This window comes from Pleurodeles waltl, chromosome 9, assembly GCF_031143425.1.
Source record: "Pleurodeles waltl isolate 20211129_DDA chromosome 9, aPleWal1.hap1.20221129, whole genome shotgun sequence".
Taxonomy (NCBI): Eukaryota; Metazoa; Chordata; class Amphibia; order Caudata; family Salamandridae; genus Pleurodeles; species Pleurodeles waltl.
The window spans coordinates 960,504,082-960,519,594 of NC_090448.1; the positions used below are offsets into that span (position 1 = coordinate 960,504,082).

The window sequence follows — 15,513 nt, forward strand, 5'->3', positions numbered from 1 at the left end:
AGGATTTTAATTGTCTTTCTGAAACCATGCCATTTAAATCTTGACAGAAGGACAGTACCATCAGATCGCCACCTACGCTTATCTCTTTCAAATCAGCCTTGCACCTGAAACTAATGTTTGCCGTCATCACTTAAAAATTAAAACGAGGTATTCAGCTTTTTTTAATCTATCAGAGTAAGGTCACATAAATACATACTCAAGTATTCAGGTATCAGATCCTCGCAGTTGTCCATAATGAACACTCTACGCACATACAACTTTATATTATTCTTCTTCTTCCGGTTTTCAAAGAGGTCAAATGGAGCACGTTTTGGAACAAACAGGAGAGCTCTGAATTCTAACTGGCCTTCAACAGAGAAGTGCTGCAAAAAAATACATATATACATTTAACTTAAATTTGCCAAATGCTGATTTACACCGGTTTAAAAGTGTTCTGTGCTGGCAGTGGGCACCGTAAGTTGTATATTGTTTTACTTGAGGACATTGCACATTTCACAGCACCCATAAGATGGATTTGACTGAGTAGGTTATGAAAATACAACTGAAGATGAAGCATTTTAAACCAGTAACCAACAAGCAAATATGAAAATAAAAGGAATGAGTGATCTTAGGAGGGTGCTCTAAAATGTTAACACATTCTGTTAATTTACCTTAACTGCCAAATGATCTTCCCAGTCGTTGGTGAGACTTTTGTAAAATTCTCCGTACTCCTCATTAGTAATATCATCTGGGTTTCTGGTCCAAATAGGCTTGGTTTTGTTGAGTTCTTCTTGGTCAATATATTTTTCCTTAATTTTTTTTGTCTTCTTTTTGCTTCCAGCCTTCTTTTCATCCTCTTCTTCGTCAGAACCAACATCCTCTATATCTGGCTTATCTTCAGACTTCTCCTCCTTTTCTTCTTTATTTTCCTCCTTTTCTTCTTCCACTTCGTCGTCACTTATCTCTTTATCACGCTCTTTCTCGACCTACCAACAAAGAAAAAAACAAAAGCATACTTGTAACTGTTTGGGAGCGGGGGAGGAGGGGTGTCAAGACAAAAATAAATTTTCGTTCAGTAGTTCTAAAATAAATGTGTAATGCCCTAATTTAAATGGCAATAGCTTCACAGTCTATTGAGTATGGTTCGCAAAGGTAAGAACACTTGGAAGCAAGTGGTGGAGCAAAGTACGTACACAATTTCTAGCCAAGCATTTTTTGATTACCCAAAATCATGTTTAATGTCCACTCCTATTTTTGCGGTCAATTTTCTCAACTACGTTCTACAGGTACATGGATTGTTAATCATGCAGCATAAAATAAGGAAAAAATAAAACACCTAAACGTAGGTTCCAATAAATAAAACACAATTGTGAAACAACCAATTAACATGCTTACCGATGTGGCCCAAAATAGAACCATTAACATTTTATGGCAACCTAATAGGACACCAGGGAAATTCATCTACTCATTGATTGCAACAGTTTTGGCAACGCTCCAGATGCAGTGGTTCTGAAAAACTATAAATACTTACAAAAAGAGTGATGGGATAGCCAATGAATTGCGAATGTTTCTTTACAATTTCTTTGATTCTTCTTTCCTCCAAGTATTCTGTCTGATCTTCCTTCAAGTGTAGGACCACCTTGGTTCCTCGACCTAAAGGCTCACCTACAAAACAGAACGCATTTAGTTATCAATTTAACAACACTGTGAGAGTGAAACGTCTAAATCCCTACCAGTAATGAAAATTCATAGTTAGACCTGCAGTACTCAATTTAGAAAAGGGACTTTTACCCGTGTTCATAGTTAGTCATAGGGTACTTTCTTAGTATACAGTAGATTTTTTAAACGTGTGTATTTTTCAAACGAATATTATACAAACCCCCACACTGAAGAAAGTACAATACCCTAAACTGGTAACAGCTGAATAAATGTCATACCGCGACATTTCAGCAGAGTCCTTCTAAGAAACAAGCATTAACAAAGCCAATAGGTCTCACCTATAAAAGAGCTACTGGCTTGGCAAGTTTTTTTTCCAAGTTGTACAACAGTGTGGCGGCTCTTCTGCATGGCTTAAAGTTAGAGGCATGGATTGTGAGGGTGGGGAGAATAGTTAGTAGAATGGATGTGTTGGTGCACTGTAAGTGGAGTAAAGGGAGAAGTGTTGCAGAGCTGAGTAGCAGGGAGTATACTTCAGTGGGTCGTTGGCAGAGGGTGTCGTGGAGTGCAGTGTTTGAGTGGAGAGTGTAAAACAGGGTGGAGTGTGTACGTGGATTGAAGTAGTTTTGTGAATTGGAGTAAAGTGGGTGGATTAAAAAACAAAATATCTGGTGAGATGGACTGGATGGAATGCATGGGATAGATTAGACTGGATGCACTGTATTGGAGCAATAGGACCTTGGAGGGGTGAACTGGATTGAAATGGGGTGGGCTGCACTGGAGGGGGTAGCATTGGCTTAGCGGGGTGAATTGGACTGAGTGAGGTGGATTAAACTGAATTGGATTGGAGTGGGATGGAGTGGTTGTGGTGGACTGAAATGCGGTGGGATGATTTGAGAGGGTGGACTGAGTTGGATTGGAGTGAAATGTGATGAAGTGGGGTGAGGTGACTGGGGTAAATTGGAGTGGGTCAGGCTGTTTTGGACTGGAGCAGACTGTTTGGCATTGGAATAGGACAGATTGTAAGGTAACAGTTTTTTAGATTGGGTGGGGCAAATTGCAGTGGTTGGGTTAGTGGACTAGATTTTCAGGTCAACTGGAGTGAATGGGGGTGGATTAGGTGGGGCAAATTGGGGTGAACTGCATAATTGGTTTAAAGAATAATTTCGACAATTATACTTTAGAAAGAAAAAGGGTTGCTTTGCAATATGTAGAACAAGATAGCCATCTTTTGATAACATCGTCCATGAGCAATAACAAAACAGTCACACGCCTTCAGATTGCAGGATCCTATAAAACATTTTTTTAAAGAGTACCTCAGTCGCGTCGGAAACAGTGAACTGGCACAGGTTAAGTTAAATCAGTGCTTAGTCGCTGCTCTGCTGGCAGGAACGGAAATAATGTTTGGATGCAGTGACAAGTTATGAGGTTCTAAAGAAGAGTGCCATGCAAGCCAATAAATGGCAAAGAACGGATGTGCTCCAAGCCTAATTCAGGAAACAGTCTCACTAGCTAGACAGTTCGTCCCCAGAAACGTGTACAAGTGGTTCATGTTGAGTAATTTATTCTGAAAACAAAATGTCAGGTTTGCCGTACAAGCGCACGGTAGATAAGATTATAAAATAAAAAAATCCTGCAGAGGTCTGCCTTTTTTCTGTACCTGAAGACATAAAATTGTGCAATTGACTATAATGGTGAACTGTGTGGTTGGGGCAGAGGCGGGGCTAAAAGCACCACGGAAGACAGTTAAGAAACTAATCGGTCGTGCTTGGGATTGATCATAAATTAACAGGTTTGACGTGGTACAGGGAGGGCACCTGGTCAGCCGTGTGATCAACACAAAAGGATGATGGACAGAGTGCTGAACAATGCAAACACCCACCCCCAGTCACAGATCTGGGTTTAATCCATTGTTCTTTTGCTCACCATGGCACCCCAGTTTGGACCCTCTTTCCTCATGGGAACAGTCCAGCCCGAACTGCCAAGCCAGGTCCTCCCTGGACCGAAAACAAACATCCTGGGACCGGTTTCAGGGTTTCACCCTTCATCAGCCAGGCTAGCTTGAAGCCAGTGGCACCTTGAGCAAGGGACCCACGTCCGGGCATACCCTTCCCACTTAGGGCAACTTTAGCAACACAAAAGGGTGATGGACGGAGTGCTGAACAATGCGAACACTCACCCCCAGTCACAGATCTGGGTTTAATCCATTGTTCTTTTGCTCACCATGCCACCCCAGTTTGGACCCAGCCATATGCAAATCAGTCTTGACCCTCTTCCCTCCTGTGATCAGGTAGGCAACTGTATTATATACGAGATGGGAGGTATGGTGCAGAGACATTTCCTGGAACCAGGATGTAAGCAAGCCAAGGGCTTAAAGGGGCATAACGCTGTTATTAATACAAACTATTTAAAGTTAACCAGTACAAATATATATTTTTTTTTTGCAACTTCAGCCTGTTAGACAGACATCACAAAGTAATAAAGTACACAAATGTTGTAGTACAGCAGCAATTGAAGACTTTCAAAATTTGGGAGCAACATAAAGAAAATGCGAATAGGTCGACTGAAGGCTAGGTGGAAAATATCAACTATAAGCGATTGTAAAATATAAATTTAAGGGGACCAAGGGATATGGTACGATTTAAGTTAAGCCCACATATACAAGTTACTTACCAGTATCAGTTCGTACTGTGAACAATCCTCCGGCCGACGACTCCCAGGCATACTGTTCATCATCGTTATGCTTTGTGATCACGGTCACCTTCTCAGCAACTAGATATGCCGAATAGAACCCGACGCCGAACTGACCAATCATGGAGATATCTGCGCCTGCCTGCAACGCCTCCATGAACGCTTTGGTGCCGGATTTGGCAATGGTACCCAGATTATTAATGAGGTCGGCTTTGGTCATACCAATGCCTGTGTCTATAATAGTTAGGGTGCGTTTTTGTTTGTTTGGAATGAGATCAATCTTCAATTCTTTTCCAGAATCCAACTTGCTTGGATCAGTCAAGCTCTTGTATCGAATTTTATCCAGTGCCTGGACACAAAAGCAACAAGCTCAGCTCAGCTGCAAGAACATGAACATAAAACAAAAATAGAATTTTAGCAATTAAGTGAAACTTACATCGGAGGAGTTGGAAATTAGTTCCCTCAGGAATATCTCTTTGTTTGAATAGAAAGTGTTGATGATCAAAGACATCAACTGAGCGATTTCCGCCTGAAAGGCGAACGTCTCCACCTCCTCCACCATTGCCAGATCTTTCTTAATCTCTTCAGGCATCTGAAAAAAATGATTAAAAATAAATAAATTTAAAGCATCTCTTGTCTCCCAGTAAGTGAACGATCAGGATGTGTCACGCATGTTTCTTTTGCGCTCCTGTCTTGGTGTGAGCCAATCCATGAAGAAACGCGCCACACCAGTTAAGCGGTAAAAACGTATTCATTAATCACTAGCGTAACCTTATGCCTACAATCACAGGACTATAAGGGTTAATTTCACATCTACTACCAGCCGTACAGAAATGTTGGCAAAGTAACGCGCCACTGATATGAAACCAGCCGAATATGTGTAATACGGGCTCGAACTGTGCGAAGTACTGTCTACGATTAAAACAGTACGGAGGTATCGTATCATGTACGGTAAGAGGATATTGGATCAGCGTCCGATATTTTGTAACTAAGAATACGACTACATACTGTAAAACCAAATCTAAATATCTAGGGTCTTTTCCCAATATCTGCTAGTACGATGAAATGAGGAAAGAGTCCACTCTCAAAATCCTCTGTAAAGATAAGGGACATTAAGCTATAAATGTCCATACACTGCTTAACAATACCCACTCACCTTCCGGCCAAGAAGTTTAGAAGGCTTTGGGTCCCGTAGACTCCCAGTAAAAACGTCAAAAGCACGCTCGTACAGTTAATGTCCCAACTATGATGCTGGTCTTGTTTCCACCAAGACTCGAACCCACTGTAACGCCTGTTTGAGACAAAACCTAGATAGGTTTGAGACTCCTGCTATTTACAGTCCCTCCGCTTGCTTTTAAACATGCGCCTCCCCTTTTCTTTTCTATAAATGACCCTATCTACTGGAACGCTCCAACCGCTACCCTCCTACACGAGCAGTCTGGAAAGCTCTAGAAGCTCGAAGCTTCCAGCACCGTCGCGCGGATCCCGCCCCGTAAGCCTTTACGCAGTACTCGTGTTCCTCTCCAGTAGGCGGAGTTCCTGTTGTCACAGTTTCATCTACAGAGACACTGCATGGGACGTGGTACGCTGGCATTTTTTCTTCACCGCACCTCGGACCTTTGTACGGTGGTCCTTGTTAACTCTGTGTGCTGATTCGTGTAGTCTTCTACGCTAGAAATTGTCTGTACCCACAAAAGTGAGGAATTTCGGGTTCTCTACAATGTATGTTTTAAAATAATAATGATTTAAAGGGATGGCATGAATGAAAGTATGTTCACGTTTGTTACATAGACATACATGCCAGCCCTCCCGATTCACGTGGGGGACTACAGATTTCAAAGCTAGCCTTACACCTCCCGATTCCTGCGTGTAGAAATCCTATTCAGATTGCCAATTCGGATCTGCTGAAACTAAGGCAAAAGTGCAATGAAGATGCCTGGCACTGACACTCACACCCCCTCCAAGAATTACCCCACATCAAAAGTGAACATTTTGTAATCAATTCTTGAAGGGGGAGACTAGAGCATGTGACAGGCCTCAACATTTTATATATAGTATAAAGTGAATGGGGGAAAAAAAAACATTACCCGATTTTTTGTTTTCAAATCTTTCACGTGCCTCCTCTAAAATGTTGTCATGTATTCATAGAAGCTAAATCTGGATTCGCCTATATGTGACGTTTTCACAATGCTTTTTAAAATTTTTTAAAACAGGTGTCCAATTTGTTCTTGACAGGCCGCCACCTATTTTGCCATAGTGACAACCGCTAGCTGCCTGAAAAATGCCCCCAGCTTGCTTAACTTGGGGGTGGTGAGAAATGAAGGGTTAGAAATATGGTCAAATAGTGCATTTTACAGCCAGTTTTTCAATTAAATTAGCTACAGCATTTGAAACACTCAAAGGGCACTCGTGAAATATTGCAGTACTTTAATGGCCTGATTTGTGGGGGAGGCCCGAGTATTGGAAGAAGTGCCTTGCACTACTTGATCAAATAAAATATTAAACACATTGGGGGTCATTACAACCCTGGTGGAAGGCGTTAAAGCGGCGGTAAGACCGCCAACAGGCCTGCGGTAAAAAAATGGGAATTATGACCGTGGCGGAAACCGGCAACAAAGACAGCCACTTTAACACTCCGACCGCCACGGCGGTACAGACAAACAGCTTGGCGGTCACCTCCAACAGACAGGCGGGAGACAATGTACCGCCCACAGTATCGCAACCTACCAATCCGCCACCATTTCCGGGGCGGATTCACTGCGGATAAAAACACGGCGGAAACAGTCATTTCAAGGGAAAAACGCCCACCTCTACACACCCCACGAGGAACGACGACACCATGGAACCGGAACTCCAAATTCTCCCTGCGATAGTCTTCCTGCTCCTATACGACCATCATCAACGCCAGCAGCGAAGACAACAGTGAGTACTGCACCTACGACATAGGGGAGGGGGAGGCAAAAGTCAGGGACACACACACGCAACACCCCCACCCTGACCCTCACCCACTACAACACGCACACCAATGCATGTCCAAACATTACAGTAACAACCCCCAACCCCCCCGGAAGAATGCAAAGACAAAAGGAAATGAATTCAACCATTGTAATATATCACAATACAGTAACCAAATATATACAGATATATCTACACATTCAACAAAATATACATCACGATTAGTAGTGCAGGTAATGCACCATTCATTGTCTGTGGACCAGTGGGCCCAAAATGCATGGGCGAGGCCCACATCAGATACCTGATCAAAACGGAGAGAACACTGCCGGGGCATCAGATACAAATACAACAGGCACCTCAGGGTGAATGGAAGGGGGGGCACCTCAGCTGGATGAGTGCACCACGCCAGATCCACGAGGGGGCTCCATGCCCATTGATGTATCCTGGGGAGTGCAAAGCCACAGTCTCTCAAGTCTCACAAGTGGGTGGTTTGCCCACTGTACCATCCTGGGGAGTGCAAAGCCACAGTCTCTCAAGTCTCACAGGTGGGTGGTTTGCCCACTGTACCGTCCTGGGGAGTGCAAAGCCACAGTCTCTCAAGTCTCTACAGTGGGTGGGTTGCCCACTGTACCGTCCTGGCGAGTGCAAAGCCACAGTCTCTCAAGTCTCTACAGTGGGTGGGTTGCCCACTGTACCATCCTGGGGAGTGCAAAGCCACAGTCTCTCAAGTCTCACAAGTGGGTGGGTTGCCCACTGTACCATCCTGGGGAGTGCAAATCCACAGTCTCTCAAGTGGATAACAGTCTCCACTGGTTCTGGAGGGGGACTGGTGCCCAGAGTGCTTCATCTTGTTAAGGGCACACGGAGTGGATGCATGTCTCCACTGGTTCTGGAGGGGGACTGGTGCCCAGAGTGCTTCATCCTGTTAAGGACAGACGGAGTGGATGCATGTCTCCACTGGTTCTGGAGGGGGACTGGTGCCCAGAGTGCTTCATCCTGTTGAGGAAAGACGGAGTGGATGCATGTCTCCACTGGTTCTGAAGGGTGACTGGTGCCCAGAGTGCTTCATCCTGTTGAGGACAGACGGAGTGGATGCATGTCTCCACTGGTTCTGGAGAGGGACTGGTGCCCAGAGTGGTTCATCCAGTTAAGGACAGACGGAGTGGATGCATGTCTCCACTGGTTCTGGAGGGGGACTGGTGCCCAGAGTGCATCACTCTCCCCGTGACGGTCCCAGCTGCGTCACTGCCCCTGCCGCTCATGGGCTAGCGGTGCTTGAGTTGGCGGTCCTTGCCCTGTTCAGCGGTGCTTGCCCTGTTCAGCGGTGCTTGCCATGGCAGACTTTGCCCTGTTCAGCGGTGCTTGATTTTGCAGTTTCTGACCTGTTCAGCGGTGCTTGCCATGGCGGTCTTTGCCCTGTTCAGCGGTGCTTGAGTTTGCAGTTTCTGACCTGTTCAGCGGTGCTTGCCATGGCGGTCCTTCATTGCCCAGCTGGGCTGGGGCTGGCGGTCCTTCATTTGGCAACTGGGCTGTGGCTGCCGGGGCCTTCCTGGGCAGCTGGGCTGTGGCTGGCGGTGGCCTCCTGGCCACTGATGATGGGGCTGCCCTCCTGGGCACTGACACTGGCGGTGGCCTCCTGGGGCTGCCCTCCTGGGCACTGACTCTGGCGGTGGCCTCCTGGCCACTGACGATCGGGCTGCCCTCCTGGGCACTGACTCTGGCAGTGGCCTCCTGGCCAGTGACGATGGGGCTGGCGGTGGCCTCGTGGGCAGCGGGGATGATGGCGGTCTTCTCCGCAATGCTGCTCCTCCCAGACTTTGGCGATTTCTTCTGCCCTTTCCCCACCTTGGGAGTAGTCACAGCTGAATGGACACTCCCCCCCGGGACCCTTGTGAGCGGCTTTGCTGGCTGGAGTCTTCCCCCACTTCCGCCGGGCACTGTCCAACTTCTGGTGCTTCACAGGGGGGGGGACTTTCTGTGCTGTGGCTCCGTGTCACACTGGCTGCCCTGGTGCCTGGTGCACTCCACATACCTCTAACAACAGGCACCACTGGTCCCGGATATTTTTTGGCTGAGGTGCTAGTACGGGACCTATGAATTGGAGGGGGGTGGGAAAGAGGTCAAGCTTGGTCAGGAAAAGTTTCTTAGGAACACTGGGGCGGGTAGCTGGAGGGGGTCTGGAAGTGGAGGAAGAGGAGGTTGTAGGAGGTGTAACTTTTATGGCTTTGGGTACAGGTGCATGCGCTGGAGGCTGTCGTGAGGTGGATGTATGTTGGGTGGGTGTGTGCCTGCGTTTGTGTACTTTGGGAGGGGGCGTCACAGACACACTGGGAGAGGACACGGGACGTGTAAATGGTAGTGGGGGTGGTGAGTGCAGGTGAGCGGGGTGTGGTGGTGGGTGTGCTGGTGCGGGACCTAGTGGCTGTAGTGGTAGTGCATGCAGGTGAGAGTGTAGACGAGACTGGAGGGAGGAGGGAGACAACGAGGAGGGGGACACAGTGGAGGCAGAGGATGTTGCTGTGTCTGTATGTGTGTGATGCTCGCGTGAGTGCCTGTGGTGCTTATGTTTGCCTGAGCTTCCCTTGTGTGTTGACGTGTGTGCATGCTGGTCTGATGGTGTGCTTGGGATAGGCTGGGGTACAGGGGGTTGGGTCTGGGTGGAGGAAGTTGGAGGGGGGAGACTAGAGACAGGGACAATGGCTGCCATCAGTGCTGAGGCCAGAGTTTGCAGGGCTCGATGAAGGGCAGCCTGACTAGAATGAATGCCCTCCAGGAATGCATTTGTGTGTTGCAATTCCCTTTCTACACTCTGGATGGCATTCAAAATGGTAGACTGCCCAACAGTGAGTGACCTGAGGAGGTCAATGGCCTCCTCACTGAGGGCAGCAGAGGTGACAGGGGCAGGGGCTGAGGTGCCTGGGGCGAAGGTGATGCCCACCCTCCTGGGTGAGTGGGCACGGGGCGAAGCCTGAGGGGCTGCTGGGAGGGCGGTGCTGGTAGGGGGGGGGTGCGGCTGTACCTGTAGAAGTGGGGGGCACAGATTTTGCCGCCACCACAAGGGAGCTCCCATCGGAGGTCGAGTCCGTGTCGCTGGTTGCAGATCCTGTGACAGCCGTGAAGCTCCCCTTGCCCTCCGTCCCACTGGTGTATTCAGAGTCCGTGGTGTGGCCCTCCATGGCCATGTGGGATGCAGCTCCCTTGTGCTCCGGTGCCACTGTACCTCCGCCTGATGATGCTGATGCACACAAGAACAGGGAGACCACAAAAAGGGGGGGGAACGACAGAAGAAAGACAGGTTGAATGCATGACTTACCGCTACCGTTGGCGGACAATACAGACACAGCAGCCCCCTGCACTATGCCGCGCTGTTGGGCTCTACAGATGCAGTTCCTGGGATATGGCCTACATCGCTATGGTGGACATCTGCATACATAGATGACACATGGGCATGTATAACTGTACTTGGCACTCTACAGAGGTGGGGTGGAGTGCCACATGGCCTGCATTACGGAGGGGCCTAGCCTATGGAACTCGCCCTGGCCTAGGGGAACCCAAAGCCCTCCACCCCCACCCAGACACCTTCACTGCGCGCAAAGTCCGCAGAATGATGTTGTAGTCACCCCCTTGTGTCTGCTGTGATGCCCTCAAGCGCCCATCCAACTCAGGGTCGGCCACCGCCAGGATCCGGAACATCAGGGGGGTCATGGTTCGACTCCCACGTTGGGAGGCCATCCCCAACTGAGCCTCCGCCGTCTTCTTGCTCCAGCGGCGAATGTCCTCCCATCGCTTCCGGCACTGGGTGCTCCGTCTGTGGTGGACCCCCAGGGTCCGGACGTCCTTGGCGATGGCACGCCAAATATCCTTCTTCTGGTGGGCGCTGACCTAGATGAAATGTACAGGGGAAGAAGAGAAGTCATTAGCAACTGCACTGTCGAAGTGAGTGGCCCACATCCCTAGCCTTGCGGCACATGCATTCACAGCCCTTCATGCACGCAGAACTGTGGCCCTTCCTTCTTACAAACAGCCCTCTACACTCAGGCATAGCCCATACAATGTGCTCCCTGTGTACTTACTTACCTGTTGGTCTGGAGGACCGTAGAGTAGCATGTACTGGGGGAGGACCCCGTCCACGAGCTTCTCCAACTCCTGTGCAGTGAAGGCAGGGGCCCTTTCCCCAGACGCACGAGCCATTGTCTCTTCCAGAGCGAGGTCACAGCAGCACTTGCAGTGTAGGTCCTCTCCTGTCGAAGATCAGGTATCGAGTGATTGAAAAGATAGAAAATAGCGGTCACGTCTGTGGCGGTGACGTCCGCGGCGGTGCGTATCATCACCGCCGGCGCACTTCGTCATTGGCTCCTGGGACCCATAGGGTCCAATGTTAACCAATACAGCATTGCGCCGCGGTCTTCGGCCGCCTACCACGATGGTGTACAACGCCAGCGCAGTTACCTCACATCCCATTGTCCCAGTTTAGAGGTCAGGCAGCCACCATTTCAGGGGCCCACATGGCTTCATTTTCAACTGCGTCACACATACCTAGGCCAAGACTCAACACACATACAGGCAACTTTTTGGATTATGTTTCGTGTTCTGTGTAGACTGTGGGTACATACCTCTGAGTTGTTTGACTCTGTGGTTGCTGTTGTCCTTCCTAGGCACCGTCCGCTGGGACATGTGAGGAGATGGCGGATTCCTCTGGTGTACCGACTGCTGGTGGACCTGTTGACAATGGAGGAGCGACCTTTAATCATCACCTACAGGTTTGACCGTGCCACAATCCAGGAACTGTGTACCCAGTTGGAGCCTGACCTGATGTCAGCAATCCGCCATCCCACAGGGATCCCCCCTCAAGTGCAGGTTCTATCAGTGCTCCATTTCCTTGCAAGTGGGCCATTTCAAACAACAGTGGCCATAGCATCAGGGATGTCCCAGCCTATGTTTTCCAACGTGTTGTCCACAGTGTTGTCTGCCCTGCTGAAACACATGCGGAGCTACATCATTTTCCCTCAGGTGGAGGATTTGGCTACAGTTAAAGGTGACTTCTATGCCCTTGGACATATCCCTAACATCATAGGTGCCATTGATGGGACCCATGTAGCTCTGGTCCCCCCACAGGAGTGAACAGGTGTACAGGAACCGGAAGAGTTATCATTTGATAAATGTACAGATGGTATGTTTGGCAGACCAGTACATCTCCCAGGTAAATGCTATGTTCCCTGGCTCTGTGCATGACGCCTACATCCTGTGGAATAGCAGCATCCCTTATGTGATGGGTCAACTCCAGAGGCACCGGGTGTGGCTATTAGGGGACTCTGGTTACCCAAACCTGTCATGGCTACTGACCCCAGTGAGGAATCCCAGAACCAGGGCAGAGGAACGCTACAATGAGGCCCATGGGCGGACTAGGAGGGTGATCGAACGCACCTTCGGCCTCCTGAAGGCCAGGTCCAGGTGCCTCCATATGACAGGTGGTTCCCTATTCTACTCACCAAGGAAGGTGTGCCAGATCAGCGTGGCCTGCAATATGCTTCACAATTTGGCTTTGGGACGACAGGTGCCTTTTTTGCATGAGGATGGTCCAGATGACAGTGTTGTGGCAGCTGTGGAGCCTGTGACAGTGATGAGGAGGAAGCAGAGGAAGAAGACATTGACAACAGGGACTCAGTTATCCAGCAATATTTCCAGTGACACACAAGTGAGAACACATTCCTGCCTACTACAAGTACTTTCACACTTATACCTCTATCCTGTCTGTCGATTTCAACCAGTATATGGTAACTGAGTTGTACATTTCCATTACGGTTTCACAGGTGTGGTTACCAACGTGTGTCATCTGCTTAGGTTCCTCATGGACTTGAGATGTGTGACATAGGTATGTTGACATTACATTTGAGAAAGGATTTTGTCACTGCCATTGCTAATACACATTTTCAAAATCACAGACTGACTCCAGATTGTTTTGTGCTTCAAGGGTGTTTATTGAAGTGCTAAATATTGGAGGGGGGTGGTAAAATGGTGATGGTGGAGGAATGTCTATGGCAGAGTCCAGTCTTTTAGTCTCGCAGGTTCACTGCCCATATGGGCATAGGAAGTGGAGCTGGGGCAGTTCCAATATGGACAGGGTTACAAAGTGGGACAGTGGGATGACAATCAGGGTGGTCTCATTTCTTGGCGGGGGTCTTGGCATCGTGCTTTGTCCTGTTCCTGGATCTCAGGGACCGCTTGCGGGGTGGCTCTCCGTCTGCAGGGGGTGGGGTGCTGGTGTGGTGGTCCTGTGGCGGTGCCTCCTGTCCACTAGAGCCGGCGGAGGTGGTGGGCAGTTCTTCGTCCATGCTAGTGTCAGGGGCCCCTTGGAGTGCCACGGTGTCCCTCCTGGTGTTAAGTATCTCCTTCAGCACCCCTACAATGGTGCCCAGTGCGGAGCTGATGGTTCTGAGTTCCTCCCTGAAGCCCAAATACTGTTCCTCCTGCATGCGCTGGGTCTCCTGAAACTTGGCCAGTACCGTTGCCCTCGTCTCCTGGGTGTGGTGGTAGGCTCCCATGATGGAGGAGAGGGCCTCGTGGAGAGTGGGTTCCCTAGGCCTGTCCGCCCCCTGTCGCACAGCAGCCCTCCCAGTTCCCTTGTGTTCCTGGGCCTCCGTCCCCTGGACCGTGTGCCCACTACCACTGCCCCCAGGTCCCTGTTGTTGGGGTGGTGGGTTATCCTGGGTTCCCTGTAGTGGTGGACACACAGCTGATTGACGTGTCCTGGGTACGGAGGTATGGGCCCCCTGGGTGGGTGCTGTGCTGGTGTTACCAGAGGGTGGAAGGTCTGTGGTGGCCTGTGACTGGGTGTGGGGAACCGACTGTCCCGAGACCCACGATGGTCCGGGCTGGTCATCTGGATCCAGTTGGACAGAGCTGCTGTCATCACTGTGGACCTCTTCTGTGGGTGGGGTAGAGATGTCTGGACCCTCCTGTCTGGTGACGTTGGGTAGTGGCCCTACAGGGGTATAAAAGCATGATTATTGCATCTGTGTGTGTCGTGGTGTGCAATGGGTGGGTGAGCGTGGACCCCAGTGCTAGCATTCCTGTGTGGGGGTTTGTGTGATGATGGTTGAGGGGGTGTTATGGGTATGTGCAGTGGGCATGCTTTAGTGAGGGGCGTTCATGCTTTGTTGTGTCATGCAGGGCTTGGTGTTGGGATGGGTGGTTTGTGTTACTAGTACATATGTGAGGAGTTGGAGTGATAGGGGAGGGGGTGAGGGTGGGGGTCTGTGATTGAATGCAGGTAGGGTGGGGGATATGATAGTTAAGATTTGACTTACCAGAGTCCATTCCTCCACCGACTTCTCTGAGGCCCTCAGGATGCATAATAGTCAAGACCTGCTCCTCCCATGTTGTTAGTTGTGGGGGAGAAGGTGGGGGCCCACCGACCAGTCCGCTGTACCGCGATGTTGTGCCTGGAGACCACGGAACGCACCTTCCCCCATAGGTCGTTCCACCTCTTCCTGATGTCGTCCCGATTTCTTGGGTGCTGTCCCACTGCGTTGACCCTGTCGACTATTCTTCGCCATAGCTCCATCTTCCTAGCTATGGAGGTGTGCTGCACCTGTGATCCAAATAGCTGTGGCTCTACCCGTACGATTTCCTCCACCATGACCCTGAGCTCCTCCTCCGAGAACCTGGGGTGTCTTTGCCGTGCCAGGGGGTGGTGTAGGTGATGTGTGGGGTGGTGTATGTGGTGGTGAGTGTGGTCATATGTAGTGGTGTGTGGTGTTTTGTGCGTGGAAGTAGTGTGGGTGATGGAGTTGTATGGTGGGGTTGTCTATGCTGTGCTGTCTCTCTGGCCTTCGTCTAACTTTTTGGTCGTAAGGGTTTGAGGGTGAGGTGGGTGTGTGTTTTATATAGTATTGATTGTGTGGGAGTGGTGTGTGTATGTGTATCAGGTGTGTGTATTTCGAATTGTCCAATGTGGTGGTGTTTTGGAGATGTGTGTGTATTTTGAGCGCGGCGGTGTGTACCGCCAATGGAATACCGCGGTTGAAAGACCGCCGCGTGGATTCGTGGGTCGTGATAGCATGGGCGTGTTTCTGTTGGCGTGACGGTGGAGGTTTTGTTTTCGCCAGTTTATCACTGACCTTTGGTGTGGCGGACTTGTGTGGGTGTCTGAATTTTGGCGGATTCCGAAATGTGGGTCATAATAGCTGTGGCTGAATACCGCGGCCGTGGCAGTGTGTTGGCGGTCTTCTG

The 15,513-nt window shown here is 49.5% G+C and overlaps 1 protein-coding gene across 1 annotated transcript in view; it reads right to left on the bottom strand.

Moving 5' to 3' along the window:
- Nucleotides 1-5,774, bottom strand: part of LOC138260148 (heat shock protein HSP 90-alpha-like) — a 29,501-nt gene extending 23,727 nt beyond the window's left edge. Inside the window, exons 1-6 of the mRNA XM_069208349.1 lie at nucleotides 5,483-5,774; nucleotides 4,763-4,918; nucleotides 4,309-4,675; nucleotides 1,511-1,644; nucleotides 651-965; nucleotides 197-362 (exon numbers count right to left, since the gene is read on the bottom strand). Of these exons, the coding sequence (XP_069064450.1) occupies nucleotides 197-362; nucleotides 651-965; nucleotides 1,511-1,644; nucleotides 4,309-4,675; nucleotides 4,763-4,918 (1,138 nt within the window). The 5' untranslated portion in view covers nucleotides 5,483-5,774. The remainder of the gene's footprint in view (nucleotides 1-196; nucleotides 363-650; nucleotides 966-1,510; nucleotides 1,645-4,308; nucleotides 4,676-4,762; nucleotides 4,919-5,482) is intronic.
- Between the last annotated feature and the right edge of the window lie 9,739 nt (nucleotides 5,775-15,513).